Source organism: Mus pahari, chromosome 17 (assembly GCF_900095145.1).
Source record: "Mus pahari chromosome 17, PAHARI_EIJ_v1.1, whole genome shotgun sequence".
In the NCBI taxonomy this organism is placed as follows: Eukaryota; Metazoa; Chordata; class Mammalia; order Rodentia; family Muridae; genus Mus; species Mus pahari.
The window spans coordinates 45478002-45498501 of record NC_034606.1 but is presented as its reverse complement, the minus strand read 5'-3'; the positions used below and the strand labels follow the sequence as shown (position 1 = coordinate 45498501).

The 20500-nt window shown below is 53.6% G+C and overlaps 1 protein-coding gene across 1 annotated transcript in view; it reads right to left on the bottom strand.

Moving 5' to 3' along the window:
- Window positions 1–910: 910 nt before the first annotated feature.
- The window catches only part of Cacna1i (calcium voltage-gated channel subunit alpha1 I), a 110220-nt gene continuing 90630 nt past the window's right edge, over window positions 911–20500 (bottom strand). Inside the window, exons 27-37 of the mRNA XM_021216262.2 lie at window positions 19712–19821; window positions 18807–18940; window positions 17958–18028; window positions 10756–10834; window positions 10075–10196; window positions 9137–9523; window positions 8730–8876; window positions 7707–7829; window positions 6914–7079; window positions 4687–4883; window positions 911–3513 (exon numbers count right to left, since the gene is read on the bottom strand). Coding sequence (XP_021071921.1) covers window positions 2872–3513; window positions 4687–4883; window positions 6914–7079; window positions 7707–7829; window positions 8730–8876; window positions 9137–9523; window positions 10075–10196; window positions 10756–10834; window positions 17958–18028; window positions 18807–18940; window positions 19712–19821 — 2178 coding nt within the window. The 3' untranslated portion in view covers window positions 911–2871. The remainder of the gene's footprint in view (window positions 3514–4686; window positions 4884–6913; window positions 7080–7706; window positions 7830–8729; window positions 8877–9136; window positions 9524–10074; window positions 10197–10755; window positions 10835–17957; window positions 18029–18806; window positions 18941–19711; window positions 19822–20500) is intronic.

Sequence of the window (20500 nt, the reverse complement as noted above, 5' to 3'; positions counted from 1 at the left end):
CCCGACCACAAGAGGATCCTACCATAGGGTCTCTGGATCCCCCAAAACCTCAGACTCCACAGCTGCAGGATATGATGACATCATCATGCTGCCACTGGGAGTGAGAATAAACAGCACACCCCAGTCCTGCAGGGAAGGAAGAGCAGACATGGCGAAAGGCCTAAGCACGTTTCTGGGGTTTTATTCAAAACAACGCTGGCTGGTGGTGCGCCTTGGTTTCTCTATGCCCGGGCCATCTGGGCCAGCAAGGACCAGCGCCTTCAGCAACTAGGAGGGAAGTTCGTTCACACTGTAGAAACTGTACAGTGACCGGAAGTTAGAGTCACAGCAGCAGAGCCGGGCCGGGGGCTTGCTGGACAAGGCGGCCTCTGCCTCCTCCCAGACCCCCAGTTCAGCCCTGGCTCTGCCAGGGACGTTGATTATTGCACAAAGACCAAAAGGGGAAAAAAAAATGTGTCTGGGCTAAACAGCGGCTTCTAAGACTCCAAGCCCTTAGGCAGAGCAGCAAAAGGGCCTAGAGGTGACCCTGGGAGCTGGGAGCTCCCGAAGAAATATTAGGGACAAGCAGACAGGTAAGTACCACTCACGGTTCATTCATCCTCCTCTGAGGGAAAGCCAGGACCAGAGGAGAAGACAGGAAGAAGCCAGGGCAGGCCCAGCTAGCTCCAGACCCTTCTCTACAGATGTCATGGTGTCCTCCAAGCCACACAGTCAGGCAGGCACATGGACATTGGTCTGGAGGTCCCCATTCTCCTCATAGACAGGCCCATGTGGGTTGGAGAAGTTTGTGCTTTGATGATGGACAGGCCGCAGCCCTCAAGCTAGTATCAAAGAAGGGACACCTGCCCAACCCTTGCCCTTTACAGCTCACCTTACCGGGACGAGGGAGCTCAGAGCTTCCCTCGTCCCCGACCCCCCCCCCCAACAGACACAAGTCAAATGCCTAGGATCTTGATCCTAAGGGAACCCACCCCACCTAAGGTTGCTGTGTTTCTAGGCTCGGCTAATGGTTCTCTCTGGATGCCTTGCTGTGCCCAGCTATAGCCCTTGCTTAAAACCTTGCCCGTTTCCCTAGAACACCCTTCAACATGTCTGCTTGCTCTGGGGACACAGTGTAGAATTCTGGATGCCTGGACATCCCTCCCCAGCCTCAGAGCCCTGATAGGGAGAACACTGGCTGTGGAGAGCAGCATAATCACACAGGGGCCCCCTGAAGACTGAGAGAACTGCCTGACTGGACCCAGAAAGCAGAGGGTGCTGGATGCTATTGACCACCACCTCTGAAGAGCACAGACACAGTCCAGATGTTCAGGCCAGGACCCCCTCACAGGTGACCTAGGCTCTTTGCTGCCAGGGCCAAATGGCTACTTCTGTTACCGAGAGCCTCAGTTTACCCATCTATAAAGCAGGTCTAACAAGCACTTTCCCACTCCTCACCTCTAAGAAGGGCTTCACGGGCAGTACCCCTCACTATTTCCCACTTCCCCACAATACCCTGACCCCAGGATCCCAGCGATGGATGGGAACACCCCCGGAGTCTACAAACACAAATGCTGCCCACTAGCCTGGCTAGAAGGCCACTTCTGAGAACTCAGGACTCGGGAGCAGAGACGAGACACCCATGTTCTTCACAGGGCCCCAATGTGACCCTTGGCAATGTGGGCAAGCACCCCATGATACTGCCCTGAGCAGCAGTAGTAGCAGGCGGCCACACTCTTCCAGCTGATTTAAAACCCGTCCTGAACTCATTCAGGAAGCAGGACCACAGCGAGACCCAGCCCACAGCTTGAGACAGCGAGACGTACTCAGGGGTAAACGTGAGTCCAAGGAGGTTAAGGGTGTCGGGGTGGGGAAAGGCTGGAGGCAGGGTTTGGGCGGGTGTCCAGAGCCCACTTCAGATTTGTTACCCCAAACACCCCTGGGGCGAGGGTAGGGCTGCTCCGGGTGGGTGACCATAATCCCCTGGAAAGCTGAAGTACAAGGCCTTCATAGTGGATCAGGACAGAAATTTCCCATGCACCCAACAGTCCCAGTTACGGGGCATCTGCGTGGACCAAGTAAGTACCACTGACTCCCTTCACCTGCCCCCCTCCTTTCATGAATTATTCCTGTTTGCTGCCTTCAGGGGGTGTGCTCACTGACATCAAAACTGCACCCTGAGCCCCCAACCCTGCTCTAAGAAATATGACTAAAATCCCCCCCCCCATTGCGGTTTTTCTAAGAGAACATCTAGCTGGCTAAGAAAGTCTGTGTCAAGAGTGTCTACAAAAGACTTCACAACAACACGAAAGTCAGAGGGACAAGACTGATACCCTGACGTATGGGGTAGGGGCTGAGGAACTTAGTAGGATTTCTTCTTGAAAAGGGGGGGAAAAGTGCACCCTGAATTGCTTCTCTTCTGTCTCCTGGGCCCTGAACGCTCTCCCAAGCTGCTCTCAACTCTGGGAGACCCCTAAAACTACAGCCACTGATGCCCCAGCAGGAGCATCTCTGCTGTGAAAGCCTGTGTGCTAACCCACAGACGAGATCCCTGTCTGGGCCCTGGCCTGCACCCTCAACTTTAGCACGTTCTGGAATTCATAAGCTCTCAGTAAAAAAAATAAATAAATATATGTCTGTCTCTCTATATATATGTATATATATCTGCATATGCACTGGAAGGGCCTCGGACGGGGCCGCATCTGAGCCTCGGCTAACCCAGACCCTCTCAGTCGCCTGCCCAGTGGCCTGGCGCTGGCTGGCCCCTATGCCACTCCCAGGTGTGGGCAAAGTATTGCTGTCTGCTCCCTGGCTCCTGAGGTTAAAAGAAGGCAAGATGGGGCAGGCGGGAGGACAGCGGGTAGCAGGTCCCCCCACAGCCCCTGCGGCCCCTCATCTCTTCCTTTTGCTCGCCGCATCCGTTGACTCCCCGGGAGGTGGCTGTGGCTCGGGTGCTGAGGAGCCCAAGCCTGAGGCCAGCTGTGCCTGGCCTGGTGGGTCCTTGCTGCGGTCTGCAGCCCAGGAGGGGCTCCTGACCAGGCCACGGACCGAGACAGTGGCGCCAGGACGGCCAGGTCCAGCGGTCAGGCTGCTGGTACTGCTGAACTTCCTGGCTGGGGTGAGGCCGGGTGGTGGCAGCGTGGGTGGTAGGCAGAAGAGAGATGTGAGTGACAGGCTGCTGAGGGTCTCGGAGTGCTCACTGCCCGCGCCCCCGCCACCTGCGCCCCCGCGGCCCTCCTCATCAGAGGGGTCCATGGAGTCATGGTGAGTGCAGCCAGGGCTGGTGGAGCCACCACTGCTGTGGCTACGCTGATGGGCCCGCAGCCCACGCAAACTAAACAGGCCACGACCCCGCAGGCTGAGGCGGCGCCGAGTGGCAGGTGATAGGCTAGCCCGTGGCCCGGGCACCTGGACCGGTGGTCCCAGGGCACGCCGAGGACTGTCACTCAGGGTCAAACTGTCCTCCAGTGTGGTCTGCAGGCTGCCCGCTGAGCTGCTAGGGCTGGCATCCAAGGAGGTGTCACTCACAGTAGCCTGCGGGGAGGTAAGAAGGGATGAGGTCGCCTGTACCATCTCCTCTCCCTGGTCTGCTCGCTCGTCCTTAGTGGACTGTCTGATGATGGGACCCAGGATCCCACAGCATCCTCTCTGCCACACAAGTATTTCTGGTGTCTCTCGGGGCAGTGACCACAGATGCCTCACACAGGTTCCCTGTCCCCTCTGGACAGCTTGAGCCCTCCTTCTTAGTGTCTGTGTCAAGCCTGGCCTTTGCAGAGTCCCCACCTCTCATCCACCACATCTCTAACACTGTCCCTTGTTCCCAAGCTTTTCTGCCTGTCCCCCATAGCCCTGCCTCATTCCAGTGGCTCCCACTCTCTCTCCTAGGTAAGCCTCCAGCTCCACTTGCTCTCTCAGCCACACCCCTCACACACAGATTATATTCCCAGCACTCATGTACTCTGCCATCTTTCCTTCTATACCACATGCACACACACACACACACACACACACACACACACAGGCACACAACACACACTTTAAACCCTACACTGCCCTCCGTGGGATGCAGTGAGACTGGGTCCACTGACTGTTGCAATGAACGGCCTGATGAAACTGGAGGTTAGCCATGCCTTGATAATGATTGCTAGGAGACTGCAAGCCAGTCTCCACTGTTGTATTAGGATTACACATGGCCCACCAAAGGTACTGCCGGGTTTCTGTCCTGTGCTCTAGAGGTCCTCTGTGCCAGCTGGCATGGGGGGCTGTGGCTCCAGCCATCCTGATACAGGAGACACTACAACCAAGTCTTCCTATTTCCCAACTTGCCCTTCTGCAATCAAGCAATCTATAATCTGTATGCAAGCGGTCCAGCAACGATGCCCCTACCACCCATGCATATCATTCAAGGCACAGTCCCTGACCCCTAGCATCCTGTCACCCTAGAAAACCTCCCCAGTGCCTCTCTTTATTTCCTTCTTTCAAGCTAAGTCCCACATTTCAGCTGCCTTGACAACCTAGATCTTCCTCAGGAAGTGGGCTTGTTCATGTTCATCTTTGGGATCACCTCTCCTCTCAAGTCTCAGAAACTCCCCAACTTTCCCAGACTCAGATGCCATGGCTGTGTGATGTTCTTTCCCTTCCCCTCCCCCCCACACACAGTCCCCCATGGCTCTAGGACAATCCGCAGAATCCAGGAGGTGCCTGTACCTGGCGCAAGAGGGTGCAGTTGACACTCGGTGACCTCAGGGATGCCCAGGACCCCTGAAGTGCAATCTTGGGCAGGGTCCCTGCACTCATGCCCGGTTCCTGCCCCTTCTGGCTGGCTGACACAGCAGGGTGGAAGAACTCGGCAGGCATCTGCAGCAGAGGGCTGGAACCATCCGGGGAGAAAGGGCTCGGGGGTGCTGCAGGAGGGGAAGAAGAGATGCTCGGGACAGCCCAGGGGGTGGGCACAGAGCACCAGCCCTCACCTGGGCTACTTAACACTGGCTGTGAGACTGTGGGCAAGTCTTCAGATTGAAGCATTGGTTTCCTTGCTGTGAGAGCAAGGAACATGTTTAGTGTAGTTCCCGGAAGGACTGAGTCTGAGCAGAGTGCTGCTTTCAGAGCTCAGCAGACCAGACTCTAGGCCTGACTCCTGGGCCTTCTTCCTCAGGGAATGGGGACAGACATCCACCCAGTGGGGGTGGGATTATTGACACAATCAACTCAACAGGTTCTAGCACCAAGGAGAGGTACTGTGTGTGTGTGTGTGTGTGTGTGTGTGTGTGTGTGTGTGTGTGTGTGTAAGTTTCTAGATTGGGTTGAGAATGAAAGGAGCCACCCTAAATATGGGCGGCACCATCCCATAGGCTGGGGTCCTGCTAACTGTGGGCGGCACCATCCCATAGGCTGGGGTCCTGCTAACTGTGGGCGGCACCATCCCATAGGCTGGGGTCCTGCTAACTGTGGGCGGCACCATCCCACAGGCTGGGGTCCTAGACTGAACACAAAGAAGAAAATGAGCTGAGCACCAGTGTTCATCTGTCCCTGCTTCCTGACCGTGGATGCAAATGTGACCAGCTGCCTTCAGCTGCCACTGCCACGACTTCCCCACCATGATGGACTGTACCTTAGAACTGTGAGTCAAAGCAGACTCTTCCTTAAGTTGCTTTTACCAGGTATTTGGTCACAGCAGTGACAATGGAACCAGCACAAGAGGAGTGCTCTGGAGACAATGGTAGGTATGGAGCACCTAGCCCAGCACCATGCACACAGTAGGTATTCAATCACTAAGACTCTGACTTAGACTCGTTCCTCGGGCTCTGACTAACTTGGCCTGGCCAGGCCTGAGGGCCCCTCTTGGACAATGTGGGGTAGGGTTCCAGGCAAGGGCCAGGCCCTGCACTGATAGTCCAGAAGCTCCCAGATGGGCTTGGTCTGCTCTGATGCGGCTAGAAAAGAACAAGGCCAGCCTGGGGGAGCCTGAAGCAGGGCAGACTTTTGTATGCCAGGACCAGCAGCTGCTGCTTCTGCCTTCATAGAACGAGGAAGGAATATAGGGTTCAGATATGGGAGTAGACACCAGGCAGCTGTGCTGGCTGGGTCCTGGTAAGGTTCCCGATCTGTGCTGCCCAGTATACTGAAGGAATGTACAAAATAACGGTTAATTGAACTGTTGTTTGCAGTCAGACCCTGAACTCTGGTTTTTTAAGATCAAGAAACCCCTGGCATCCCAACCATCATGTCCACGAGAGGCTTTACGGAGGGTCCGTGGAGAAGCCAGTCACCCAGACAGCACAGAAGACATCTTAGAATGAGCTCAGGGTCTGGGGGGGGGGGGAGAGATGTCATTCTTCTGTTGGGCTGTCTCCTTTTGCCCCCACTCAGCCAGTATTGTCAACCAGATTCCTGTCATCCTACCAGAGGGAGCTCAGGCGACAAGCAAGCTAGCTCAGGCCCTACCCCTGATCCCACGGTCTGCCCATGTCCCAAAACACAAACCCACTGTTCAGGAAGGTTTGGGGATAGAGGTCCCTTCATCAAAAGAGCCACTGAGAGACATCTTTCTGTCATATGTGTCACCTTGTGTGAATATCTTGGGAGGGTGGGAGGGAGTTGCCTCTCATATTAGACTCCACCCAAAGGCCTTCCATCTGTAAGGCTTCCTTCTGCTTGACACTAAGAGCTGTGTGTGGCAGCCCAGTTCCCTTTTCGTCCCAGAACATGGGAAGCTGGGTGTGGAGCTTCCTTTAGGCCAGGCTGCTGCGGCTATCGTTAGCTCACTGACTCTATGTCTTTCATCACTACTGTATCAGGCTTGAGTCTCCCCTCGAATCGTCAGACACTCATTTGGTTCTTCATGGGAGAGCCCCCTTCATGGGCTCCACCTCCCCCATGAAGCAGACTCTTGGGATCAGGGTGCGGGGGCCGGCAGGGTATCATCGACCCTCACCTTGGTTGCTCTCGTGTTTGAGCCAGGACTGGACGGGGTTGAATGGAATGGCCCCCATCTCACACAGCAGGCTCTCTGGGCCTGCAGACACTGGCTCACTGGCAAAGGGGAAAAAGCATTCATCCAGGTCCCCAGCCTGCATGGGCTCCGGAGGCTCTAGCTCACCCTGCAGGCAAAGGATATAGACGGTCCGTAAGTTGGGGGACTTGGAGGCATGGCTCCTGCATAACTAGCCCCATCCCTACCTAGGAAGTCCTTTCTCTTACCTCCTCCACCTGGCCAGCAGTTGGCACCTCAAATGGAAGGTCCTCACCTCTAGGAAGCCCTGTTGGATGCCCAGGCAGCTGTGGTTCCCCCCTGCCCCTGCCTCCCTGAGTCTGATGGCCTTGAGACAGTACTGAGTCCTCCTCATGTCTATAATCAAAGGCTAACTCAGTGTGGTGGTCACTCAGGATGAAAGCATTGTACTAGAAAATTAGGTGGGCCCTTCCTTTTGTTAGGACTCAGTTTCCACATTCATACTCGGGCAGAAGAGTTCTTCCTCTCTGGCCACTGCCTGGAGTCTTGCGTGAGGAGCGAAGGGCTGGGGCATCTCTTTTCAGAGTTTCCCAGCCCCACAAGTTCCTCAAGAGCTGCCCGAGTCCACGTTGATGTTGATGGGTTCATTGCTACCTCAACCTGTGACTTGCTATCTGCCTCTGTTAACCAGAGCCTGAGCCCAACCTGGCCAGGGAAACTGTGTAGCCTGGCATCAGACATGAAGTGAAGGGAGAGGAGACACTTAGCCGCTTACCTTGCTCTCCTTGGGGCCCTGCGGGCAGGCCGTGGGGTCCTCCAGACTCAGGTCATCCCCCAGCAGGACGGACGAGGACCTGTCTGAGTTCAGGGAGAAGGCCTCTGTCTCAGCCAGCTGCACCTGCGGGGGGAGGTGGTGGCCTCGGGTCACCCTGGGGCTGGGATGGGGCAGCCTGGGCCTGGAGCGCTGAGCAACAGGTCCCTGAAAGGACATGGGGCAGTGGTCAGAGTGGTTCACGGGCCTGCTGGGCATGGATGGTGGGCCCACTCTGTGTAGGATCCCAGCCTGGGTGACACATGAGGATGTGGCACAGGGGCCACCCCGAACGCAAACCAGGTCTTGAGTGGCCCACCTTAGTGTCTGAGCACAAAAGTAGCCATGGTACAGTGAGGGATGGTACAGAACTGGGCTGGGTGTGACTCCTCTGAGGACCATTTGTGTCCTCTGCCTTAGGGGCTGGAGCAGCGTGATCAGCTCCTGCCCATGGCTCCTGGAGATAACCTCAAAGCCACTGATCCTAGAGCTCCCTGGGATGAGCCCAGGAGCTAGATGCGCAGGCGGAGGAACTCTTGCAAACAGCCTTGAGAGATGGGTCCTGAGCAGAGTGGGTCTGAGCTTCCTCAGAGAGGAAGCCTGAAGGAGGCTCCTGAGGGATGCACCGAGATACTCAGGGTGGGGGAAGGGGGGGTGACCATGACTATCAAAGAACAACAACAAAGAGACACCAGAGACCCCTTCCTCCTTCAGAAAGGGCAAAATGGCAGCCGTGGAAGGGACAAAACCTGTCCCACCAGCACACAGTGGGATGACTAGTGCATCTAAGCATCTTTTATAACCAAGGGTGCTGGGGACTCTCTCTGGGGCTCTCTAGGCCCCACCACAGGGCTGCTCTTCCTAGACAAACCACTTTGCGCAGTGGGACCGATCTGTCCCTAGGAGCCTAAAGCCACGGCTTCCCCCAGCACTTCGCTCCCGGGTGACTCGGGGAGCCCACAGCTCCTCCTCCCAGGCTGTCAGTACCTCTTGCTTGTCGTGGTGACACTTGCCACAGCCAGCAGGTGAGGAGTAGTGGTGGAAGATGGAGCCAGACAGGTTGTCAATGATGGTCAGCTCCCCCTCCAAGGAGTCCTTGATGATTAAAGAGACGCTGTCCAGCCACAGGGTCTCCTAGGCGGACGGGGCAGGGTGGGGACAGGTGGGATTATCGGCTGGGTCCCTGGTCTCTGGGGTGGGTGGGGCGGAGCTGCCATCCCATTCTCTGTGCCCACGGCCTGGGACTGAGCTCCTCACCGCAGGATCGCCCTCTCTTGAAGCTGAACACAGAGGGAGCCCAGAAGATGGAGGGTACCCCCCGCCCAGCCCAGCTACCCATCTGGCCCCACGGCTCCTGCCCTTTGTGCCCCATTCACCTCTCAGCCCCTGCCCACCTGGGCTGGAGAATAGCAGTGCCGGCACAGGTGGCTCTCAGTGTCGCCTCCAACTCCTGCCCCTCCTGATCCCCGGCCTGAAGCCCCCGGTGAGCTGGTGGGCATCCTCGGGCCAGGACAGGGGCAGGGGCAGGGACAGGGACAGGGACAGGGGCCAGGCCCAGGCCCTAGGCCATGGGCCATCTCCAGCTCGATCTCGGCATCCATCTCTGCATCCTCCTGGGCCTCCTTGTTGCTGTCATCCAGATGTTTCATCAGCACAGCCACCACCACGTTGATGAGCACGAACTGAGCCGTGAGCACGAAGCTCACGAAGTAGAGAGGCGACACAAACTGCAGGCTGCTCAGGCAGCTGCGCTCGTCGTGGGTGCAGTCTCGCAGAGTGTCCTACCAAGGGACAGGTTGGCGAGGTCGATGCCACCCGACATACCTGCCCAGCCACACACCTCACCTCCCTCCCTAGCACAGAGGGCACCCAAGGCTACCAGAGGTCAGGCAATACACGTAACACACACTCACACACGTGCGGGCACACACAATGCCCCTCCAGAGTCCTAACTGCCTTCCTGCCTGCCTAACTTATGATGAATGAACCAGAGCTTGCCTCAATTCAGCCAAGTCCCCAGGGTCCTAATCTGGTTTGCTCTGGTCCTCTTCTCTCCCTACTGTGGCCGACCCCACCTCTCAGAGCCACAGGCAAAGCTGAGAAGAGGTGTGGTGTTTCCCAGGCACTCACTGCTGCTTTTCAGGCCAGCCCACCACAGTTCTGCCTTGCCTGACCACAATGCCATCTCACTGAATTCAAGGAGGACCCTGACTCCCCTCCTGTGTACAATGGGACACTGGGCATGCAGAGGGTACTATGTCTAGATCAGTGGGGCCACTGTGCACCCAGGACTTGAAACTACCTGATCTCCCCTCAGCTGGCCTGTAAATACCTTCATAATCCCGTTCCAGTTATCGCCTGTGGAGACCTGGAAGAGTGTGAGGAAGGCCATGCCGAAGTTCTCGAAGGTGGCATGCCGACTCATGCCCTCACACGGGTTCTCGTCATTGCAGACTGAGAGGGGGAGAGGTGGTCAGCCTGTCCACCCATGGCACCCCGAGCTGCCACCCCTGAGTATCCTCTCTTAAGTAACTCCTACAACCCTCAACAGTGCGTGTGGATTGTGCCCAGCCTACAGATGGGACAAATGAGGCTCAAGGATGTAGTGCATAGGTTGGAGGCTCAGTCTCAGGAGCATCTGGCTCTTCTATCCAATAATAAACTCCTGAGAGAGATGGGTGGGGTAAGGGCCAGCCCCTTGGGAGAACCCCTGACTTCTGAAACTGACCTTATAAGCAGGGCTGGGATCAACATGGAATGTGTTGCCCTCTCCCTTGCCCTGGACTCTATTACTGAGGTAGCCCTGGTTCAGAACAACCAGTGGCTGGAAGCAGAGAAAGGAGGCTTCCCAGAAGACCAAAAGTTGAAGTCCAGGACTCCACCATACAGGTCTGATGTACATTCATGAGCCTGGCTTCAGAAACTACCCCATACTAAGATTGGGTTTGAATAAGAAGTCCTGCTACTGAGGCATCTCCCCCATCCCACAGCCTCCGGTGGCAGCATCGCTCACCCAGCTTTCCGAAGAGCTCCACTCCCAGAGCAGCGTAGATGAAGAAGAGCAGCATGAAGAGGAGGCCTAGGTTGCCCACCTGTGGGGAGAGGTAGGCTGGGCTGGGGGCTAGAGGTCTGGGGTATGCAAGAGGAGAAGGGGGAGGCCTGGGGAGAGTCAGGAACAGGAGTTCCAGAACTGAAGAAGGGCAGGGAAGGGAATTCCTGAGGCAGAAGGGTAGAGGTGAAGGACCTCAGGCCAAGGGGACAGAGGCAGGGCCAACCTCGGAGCAGCTATATTGTTACAGCTATATTGTTAGCTCCATTGTTACTAAGTATCCATGCTCGCTATCCCCTTGCAACATCCTGAAAGGCAAGACTCCAGCAGTGTAGGTCACGGGGTAAGAACTGGATACTTAATGTCTTTGCAATGAACACGTCACTTGTCCCAGAAACCTATGAGGGGTTTAGGGAGGTGACTCAGTGGGTCAAGCGCTCCTTGTGTAAGCATGAGGACCTGGCTTCCGATCTCCAGCCTCGCATAAAAGCAGGGTACAGGGATATGTCCTGCTTATGTGGGCAGAGACTGGCAGATCCCTGGCGTTCATTCATGAACTCTAGGCTCAGGGAGAGATCTTGCCTCAAAAAAACAAACAAAACACATTTAGTTACACACCTTTACACATATGTGTACACTTGCAAACACACACACACACACACACACACACACGCACACACACAAATGTGCCATCTCTCTCCCCATTTCTTGAGTGAAAGTTTCTTAAGTGAAAACGAGACAGGCCGAGAGCAGAAGTGCCTGTTTAGTTACACCACTCTGGTGAGGACGGTTCGGGGATTCAAGCCCAGCAAGCTGTCCATTGCTGGCCCAGGACACAACTGGATGATGTATGTAACATTTGCCTCCACAGGCCAGTGCCAGGCTGGCCACAGAAAGGAAGGAGTGGAGGACTCACGCATGCCCGTGATCCCAGGAGCCTCCTGCAAATGCAGCCACCCCTGTCCCCATGGCTCCTATAGGACAGATTGCCCCAGATTCCAAGCCTGGTTCAAATCTGTGCACCAGTGGGAGAGCCTTTACCTCGTGCTACAGATGAGGATAGAAGGCGTTCCTGCCCTACAAAGAAAATCCCTTCTGACCCTCCAAAGGCTCCTGCGAATTGAGTCGAGAGGCGTTTGAGGTAATTACCATAAAATAAACCCTGTTGATCACAGACTGTGAGAGGGAGGGCAACCAATTAATGGCACCCTACTCATCAAGGACGCAAGCGTTTAGTGAAATGGAAACTGCCCCCATCTTCCCCATACATCTCCTACCTTCACCCTCAGCCCCTTAGGGCCTGAGAGCACCCAGCAGCCTCCTCCTCACCTGCCTCCTTACCCCCAGCCCTCCCTCCAGTCTCCTCACAGAGGTGGCTCTGCTTGGAGCCCTCTTATCCAAATACTCCTATGGCATACGGAGTCCACGGCACAAAGCACAAAAAGTATTTGTTTTGTCCCGGAGCTAAAGGCCTGCCATGACACCCCCTCCTCCTTCTACCATCCTAGTCTGATCTTTCAGCTCCTTGATTCCAACCCTGTGGAAATGGGCTGCTGGGTGGGCATATCCTGTCCCTCCATAGGGAAGACACTTGGGCTAGTATGGTTAGTCCCTCCTCATCTCTCAAAGCCCAGTTTAGGTCACCTCCCCTGAGAGGCCCCCCCCACCCCCTGATGCCTTCTCCATCTGTACAGGGCAAAGGAATGCTTTCCCAGAGCCAGATTTCAACAGTTCTACCAATCCCTACACCTAAAACAAGGAAACAAACAAGGAATTTCTGTGGCAGGTCGGGTGTTGCCGCTAGAGGATACCCAGGGTCGTAGAGCTAGCTGAGCCCTTAGAACTGGCAGCAGCACCCAGCCACTGCAATGGACGGGTGATTCAACAAGGAACTTTGAGGCTTTGAAGAAGGCCCCCATCCCTGCACTGGCCCTAGTAGACATCTCTATTTGTATGTGAGTGAGGTCCAGGGTATTGCCCTGGCACTGGGACCCTGGCAGAAGCCTATCTAGAAGCCAAGAAGTAATCTCTCTGTCCAAAAGATCCGATCCTGTTTCTGCCCGCTGGCTAGTTTGTTTGTGAGCAGATGTCTCTACAGCCACACTAGTGAAGCTAAGAAACTGAACTTGGGCCAGGAATGCATTCCTAATCACCCCACACTCTGTAAAGCTCCTCCTGAGGGGAACCTCAGAGAAGTGGGTGTCCAGTGCCTGAATAATAAATACATCATCAGGCAGTTCTGGACCAGTCCTCTCCAATTCTTTAGAACCTCAGCCATCAACCAGCCAGCCTGCTGCCAGGCGATAACCCAACCGAGCCCTTCTGTGGTTGCCTGGAAATGACTGATGAGGTCCAATCTGTCAGACATAACAGATGCTCTGAGAAGCAGGAGAGATACTGTACATCATAGGAACAGTTTTGTTCCAGACATAATCAGGTATGCTGGGGTGTAGTCGTCACCTTGGACAGTAGGGTGTGAGCCCAGACCTCAGCACAAAGGCTAAGCTTCTGATGTTGACCCAGGCATTTCACTAGGGGAAGGACAAAGCCATTTGCCATAGTCCATGTCCACAGGACCCTCTATCAAGAAAAGAAAGGAGACTGCTCACCTTGGCCAGAAAGGAAATCAAAACCAAAGGAATTGTGGCCCTACTAAGCAGCCATACGGCTGCCCCAAAAAGTAGCCATTGTCCACTGTGAAAGGCATCAAAAAGGAGAGTCTCCAGAAGCCCAAGGGAGTAGGGCAGCAGACTTGGCCCCCAGAAGGTGAGCCTAGAGCCAGTGGGGGCTCTCCAGGTCTTGGGTACCCTGCCTGAACCCAAACTTCTCCTGTACCCAAACTACACACAGGAAGAGACGTAGTAGGAAAAGAGAAAAGATGCCGAAGAGGATGCAGATGGTAGTGACTCTTGCTGAACAGGAGACCGGTACTCCGTTCTCCCTGCTGATCAGGAGACAAATGCTCACCAAACCCCACCAGGCCACCCTCCTGGGAGCATCCAAAACTGCTGAGGCCCGGATATTATATTCTTCAACTAGAGAATCTTGTCAAAAATGCTGTATCTAGAAGTCTTACTTGTGCCCACGTGAACCCTAGAGAAGGAAGAAAAGCCCCCAAAGGAAGCCATACCCGAGCACCCCCAGAGAACACTGGAAGGCAGATTTCCATAAAACCCATGGTTCATGGGTACAAGTATTTGCCAGTTTTCATAGTTGCCTTCTCTGGAGGGGTGGAAGCCTATCCTACTTGAACGGAGACAGCCTCAGCGGTTGACAAGAAACTCTTTAAAGAGTCGATTGCTAGGTTTGGATTGCCCCTCTCACTGGGGTCTGACCAGTGGTCTACGGCCTTCACGGCCCAAGTTTCTCAAATCTGACAAAGGTCCTAAATGTTGATTGGAAACTACACTGTGCCTATTGGCAACAGAATTCATAGCAGGGGGAAAGGATAAGTAGGACCTCAAAGGACATTAAGTATGTCCTCGAGACTGACAAACATTGAAACAACCTCCTGGCATTTGCCATTCTAAAGGCCACCCCATACTGAGATTTCAACCATTTGGAATTGTGTTTGGGAGGCCTCGCCATGTCCTCCCTAAGCTAAGAGGTGTTCATAAGGTGGGGATTACTAACCAGTCCCTCCTCAAGTCCTTACAAGTCCCTGTGTCAAGCCCAGACACTGTTCATCAGATGGTCCAAGAGGCCATGGCCTTGTCCATGTGTGAGTCTGCCCACAAGTTCCAGCCTATTGACTGTGTGTGGGTAGAGGGGATCCTGAGCCAGAGTCTAGAGCCAGCATGGACTCGTACCCTGTGGTTCTCACCACCCCTGCAGGAGTGATAAGTTGCTAGTGTCACCCCATGAGTCTACTACACCCATCTGAGGGAGGCTATGGGGCACAAAGATAGACAGATAGGTTGTCATCGGACCCTCCAACCCACTAAAGATACCACTGTCATGGACCCTATGTCTATTGTGTTTTCTTTGTCTCCCCGTGGGAAATATCCCAACCTCCTTGGGTATGGAATTCAGGAAGACCAGCTGCGGAGCTCATAGCCAGTCTATCTGCTGAGACCAGCACACCTTCCAGGTGGATTTCTGTAAAATACCACAACCAGAGGCAACTGGGAAAGGCTGCTGCATAGGAGCACTCTCCTGGGGCTGCAGATCCACTTCTGAGGAGATAGGGCTCCAGCCTACCCAATACTATGTCTGCTTTGCTGACACCCCTGAAACTGCTAAGAGTCAAGCCAATAGCCTTGTATTCAGTGGGAGTGTGAAACCAAGTCTTTCTAGGGGTACACATGGCTCTAGAGAGAAAACCATCAGTCTACCTGTAATTCCACTAGTCTTGGGCAACCCAGTTCCATAAAGGTTAGACCCTGGCAGGAAACTGAAGGTCTTTATTGGGAAACCAGCAGAACCCAGGGGGCCAGGCTATATGTGAGTGGTTGAGACCAGGCTGGCAACGTACCATCCAAAGGAAACCTCCACCTAGAGTTATCTGGCCCATCTGCCCAAACTGGCAGGTCTAGGTCATATGAGCTCCCTAAGGCGGGAAGCCCCAAATCTCCAATATTCCCTTTGGTAAGCATAAAGGGTAAGGGTCCAGGAATTCGAGGAAGCCAGCCCCCCAGTGTTTGGGATGCTAGAAGGGGTGTATCACTTCTGGAACTGTTTCCCTACTAAACACAGGTAAAGACTGCTGGCTAGGCCTGGGTCCCAAACCTCCTTACTATCAAACAATTCTCTCCACTTATGATCCTGAGAACTGTAAATGGGACCATCCTAAGCTCACCCTCAGAGTCATCCAAGAAAAGAGTGCCTGTTTAACGTCACTAAGAAACCCCCTAGGTTGCTCCCCCTATACACAGCAGGTTAACTCCAAGTCGGGCAGATAAGAATACTTCCAGGCCCCAGGCACTACTTGGCTCACTTGCAGTAACAGTTTAACCATGTGTGCATCTTCTGAATTGTTTGCACAGGAGGAGATGCCACTCCTTGGAGTCTTCATGTGTGTCACAGCACAGATGATTGCCTACAATGAAGAATTGGCCAGCCCCACCTAAATCTAGATAGTGGGCTGCCCTGTGCGTGGTGAGCCATCCCCATTCTCATTCCCCTATCGGTAGGGGCAGACATCACAGGCTCTGCTGCAGTTAGAACTTCAGCCCTAGTTGCAGGGGATAAAAAATTTAAGGAACTCAGTACTCAAGTAAACATAGACCTAGACCATCTGGAAAATTCTATTTCCCATCTGGAAGCCCAGGTAGACTCCTGAGCAGAGGTTTTTCTTCATGAGACAAGATGTCTATGTATGGCGCTGAGAGAAACCTGTTGCTTCTATGCCAACCAGTTAGGGGTAATTAAAGCATGTTTAGCCATAGTCAGAAATAACACTGAGAAAAGAAAAAAGAGATGCCAAGAATCTAACCAGGGGTATCAATCCTTGCTCTCCTGGGCCCACTGGTTAACTACTCTACTTATAGCCATTGCTGGGCCATTGATCCTTTAGTTCCTAACCCTGACTATAAGATCCTGCTTGTTCAGCTGCCTACTTAACTAAGTAAAACAGAGAATTGGTTCTGTTCAAGTGCTGAGGGGACAATGTAACTCCCTGCCCCAAGATGACTCCACAATTTGACCCATGCCCATAGAAACAGTAAGGGATGTCACAGGCTCCTGGACCTCAGTACAGTGCGACCACATTAAGGGCACTGTTCTGACCTGAAAACCCAGGATGTGCGCCCCAGCACTTGTCAAAATGGGAGCAAAGACCTAACATATCAAAGACCTGATCCTGAGTTCCAAGGAAGTCCTTAGATGTACGAATATTTCTTTTTTGGCTTCTGAGTCCCACTTCTTGCTAATTGTTCTTGCTAACTATGACATGTGTCAACCAGATGTGCTTTTGTGTATTAAAAAATTAAAAAAGAAACAAAAACAAAAACAAAAAAACAAGAGCTGTAACACTCGGGGCTGCATGATTTAGACAAGTTCCCCATGCAATCACCAGCCAGCAATAAAGACGTTAAGAGTGCCTCTGTGTTGGTCTCTGGTGGCCTTACACTGCAACACTGGAAAACTCACACCAAACTTAAGAATCGAACTGACTGGTGTCCTCGGTGGAGGTTCCCAAGAGAATCCACCTCCCTCTTCCCTGTGTACTGTATAGATGCCTTTGATTTTTATGAAGCACAACGTTTCCTATACGAATCACAATGAGTGTGGATGTGTGCAAGGGTCAGCTCAGCAGAGCATTCAGACATGGCTGGGTGGGGTCAAGGGCATTAACACTGCCCAAGTCTTAGGAGGATGAAAATACTGCCTCTGTGAGCCAGACCCCAGCTCACTGCCCGCCTAATTCGTGTCCTCCTACTCAGACTGGGGCTCATACTTCCCCTCCTGGAAGGCTGTATGGAAACCTCACCGTCCATCACATGACAACTGACCATCAAGCCACCTTTCCAGGTTCAACTCAAAAGTCACTGTACTGGCTAGTTTTGTGTCAACTTGACACAGCTGGAGTTATCACAGAGAAAGGAGCTTTAGTTGAGGAAATGCCTACATGAGATCCAGCTGTAAGGTATTTTCTCAATTAGTGATCAAGGTGGGAGAGGCCCCTTGTGGGTGGGACCATCCCTGGGCTGGTAGTCTTGGGTTCTATAAGAGAGCAAGCCAGGGGAAGCAAGCCAGTAAAGAACATCCCTCCATGGCCTCTGTATCAGCTCCTGCTTCCTGACCTTCTTGAGTTCCAGTCCTGAATCCTTTGGTGATCAACAGAAGTATGGAAATGTAAGCCAAATAAACCCTTTCCTCCCCAACTTGCTTCTTGGTCATGATGTTGTGCAGGAATAGAAACCCTGACTAAGACAGTCACCTTCCCTGAATTCCCAGGGAATGACCTGTAGCTCCTCTCTCCCTGGAGCATAACACAGGTCTCTTCCTACAGGACCCTGAAGTGTTTATCTCCCCACCAGCCTAGGGGCTCCCCAAAGAACTGTATATGCCCTCAAAGTACTCACAGAACTAGACATAGAGTACTGGTGACAATGTTTTGAGTTCCCAAAGACAAGCAGGAGAGGTTCAAACAATTCCCCAGGGTCCAGCCCCACACAATGAACCCAACATTTTAAGGTAGGGCTCTGGAAGGGTGGAGCTCTTACCTGGGGCAGAGCCTGTACCACCGTGTCCAGCAGGGCCCGCATTCCCGTGGCCATCTTCAACAGCTTCAACACTGTGGGTGACAATTCAGCCCCAGCTGTCAGTCCAGGCTATGGATGTGTACACGGGAGTGTGTGCACACATGTGTATGAACTCAGAGAGGAGAGGGAACACAAAGCAGGGGGTGATCAGAGTCCCCTCTTGGGTACTACAGAAGAATGTGGCTGCAGGGTCTGGAGGGATGGCCCAGCAGTTAGGAGCACTAGCTGTTCTTCCAGAGGTCCTGGGTTCAATCCCAGCACCCGCATGGTGGCTCCCAACTGTCTATAAATGTGGTCCTGTGAGGAGAGCATGGAAGCAGGAGGCAGGGGGTGGGCAGAGGAGCAAGAAGCACACTGCCATCCCTGTGGCAATAAGATTTTTGAAAGAGTAGGAAAAATTTGGGGATGAGAGAAGGGCTTCTGGGGAGGGAAGGAAGATTGTCAGCTGTGTTGAGGTCTGCGTCCCTGCTCCAGTGCTAAAGAAATGAATGCCAGATAGCACGCGGAGCCGGAACTGGGTCCTTTGTGCCACATCCTGAGACTGGACTACGCGGATTATGCTGTGGTGAGGGAGCAGAGGCAGGTCTACACAAGCATGGGGGTGGGCAGCTGGACGTGCAGGGGGCTGTGCACACACACGGGTAACACGTGCTCTTCTTTTGAATCCTGCTCTGCCCTGCTCAGCAGGGTCCCTCTTGCTCACGTGTTCCGCGTCTTCCTCCCACCTCACTCCTACGTGCTCTCCCCTAGGCAATGGGGAGCCCCGTTCCCACCCCTGCTTGTCTCGGCCCTGTCCTGTCTCCTACTTACCCCGGGCAATACGCAGAACGCGCATGATACGGATGATGGTGGGGTTGATGGGCAGGGCCGCATTGATCTCAATCTCCTCCAGTGTGATGCCCATGACAGACAGCAGCACAATGGCCAGGTCCAGCTGGTTCCATCTGTACAGTCGGGTAGTTGAGGCGGGAATGGGGGTGGGGGAGGGGTGGGGGCACAGGAACGGCTGAGAACCCAGGGCTGAAGCAGCCCTTGAGGGTGCCAAGGAAGTGGAGGAATGAGGGAGGAAAAATTCTGCTAAGGCAACTCAGCCTTGAACTGGAATGAGTAGAGGTAGGATTTCCCCTGGGGCCTGTGGGAAGACAGAGGGGGGGGAGGGGTGGGGGAGGGGGAGAAGCATAGTGGCTCAGACACACCTGAGTGGAAGGCAGACTCTCGGCGCTTCACGCTCCTGTGGGGCCCACTAGAATGTGTAAATACCCTCGCTTCTACCCACCCTCCCTGGTACCCGTGAGTCTGGCCCCCTTCTTCCCTTCCACAGGAAGCTGCTCAAGCGGAAGAAACATCCCTGGCCTCCTGTGAGAGAGAAGGTGTGGTCTCTGACTTCTAAGTCTAAATCCTAAACTATCTGATCCCTTTGGGCAGCGTTTGGCCGGTCTGTCAAGCTCTCTAAGCCTCGGTTGCTTCCTCTGAAAAGAAAAGTCAGCATGAGGCAGACCATGCTCTGTCTTCAGGTTACAGAGGACCCACAGGGGATGAGCTAAGGCAGCCTGAATCCATTCGCTGTGACTTAATCGCCTCTTGCCTGGGAATCTAGTCAACAGCTAGGACACCTTGACTATCCATATCCAGACGTTACTGGCTCCTTCAGGCTGCTTTAAAGATCAAGACTTCTTCCCAAACTTGCCGCCTTAGTATATGACCCAGCCACTCACCGGTCCTTGAAGAAACGCCTCAGGCCAAACGCCACCAGCTTCAGCACAGCCTCCAGCACAAAGACAGTGGTGAACATGTAGTTGCAGTACTTGAGGGCTGTCTCTAGGGACTACGGGGGCAAAGAGAGGCATGGTCCAGTACTATTATCTGCCCCAGGACCTTCCTACAACCAGAGACTCTGCCTTTTAAGGGGAGAGTTTAGTCCATTTACATTTAGTATAATGCTTTGCTACCTTTTTATTTATGTATATTCCCTTTCATTCCTATGTCTTCACGTGTGTTAGTCATTTCACATCTCTATTTCCTCATGTGTGCTAGTCTGACCCAGTTGCTCCTCTTTGGAGACAGAATGAGGTAGTGGTTAAACCACATTTCATAGATTTGAATACTGCTTAACTCTTGCTCCTTATCCGGTCCGTGACCCGGGAAAGTGCTTGACCTTTCTGACACTTAGTTTCTTCGACTAAAATTTTTTTTTAATAAAACAATCCCTCCTGCCTGTCAAAAAGCTGCCGTGATATTTAAATGAGGGCTGGGCACCAGAAGAATAATTGGTGCTTGGAAACAGTAATAATCCCATGTTTTCACATTCGCTTGGAAATTCTGTAATTTCTGTAAATTCTGTTCACTCTGCCATGATTCCCTTCCTTCTCACTTCATAATCGTCCTCTCTGTCCACTGAAATAAGATGCTAATTCTTCAGCCTGGAGGCTTGGTGCCGCCCTCCCTGTCAACTCTGCCAAGTAGAGTCTTTTAGAAAGCACCTGCCCCTCACGCTCTTCTTTTTT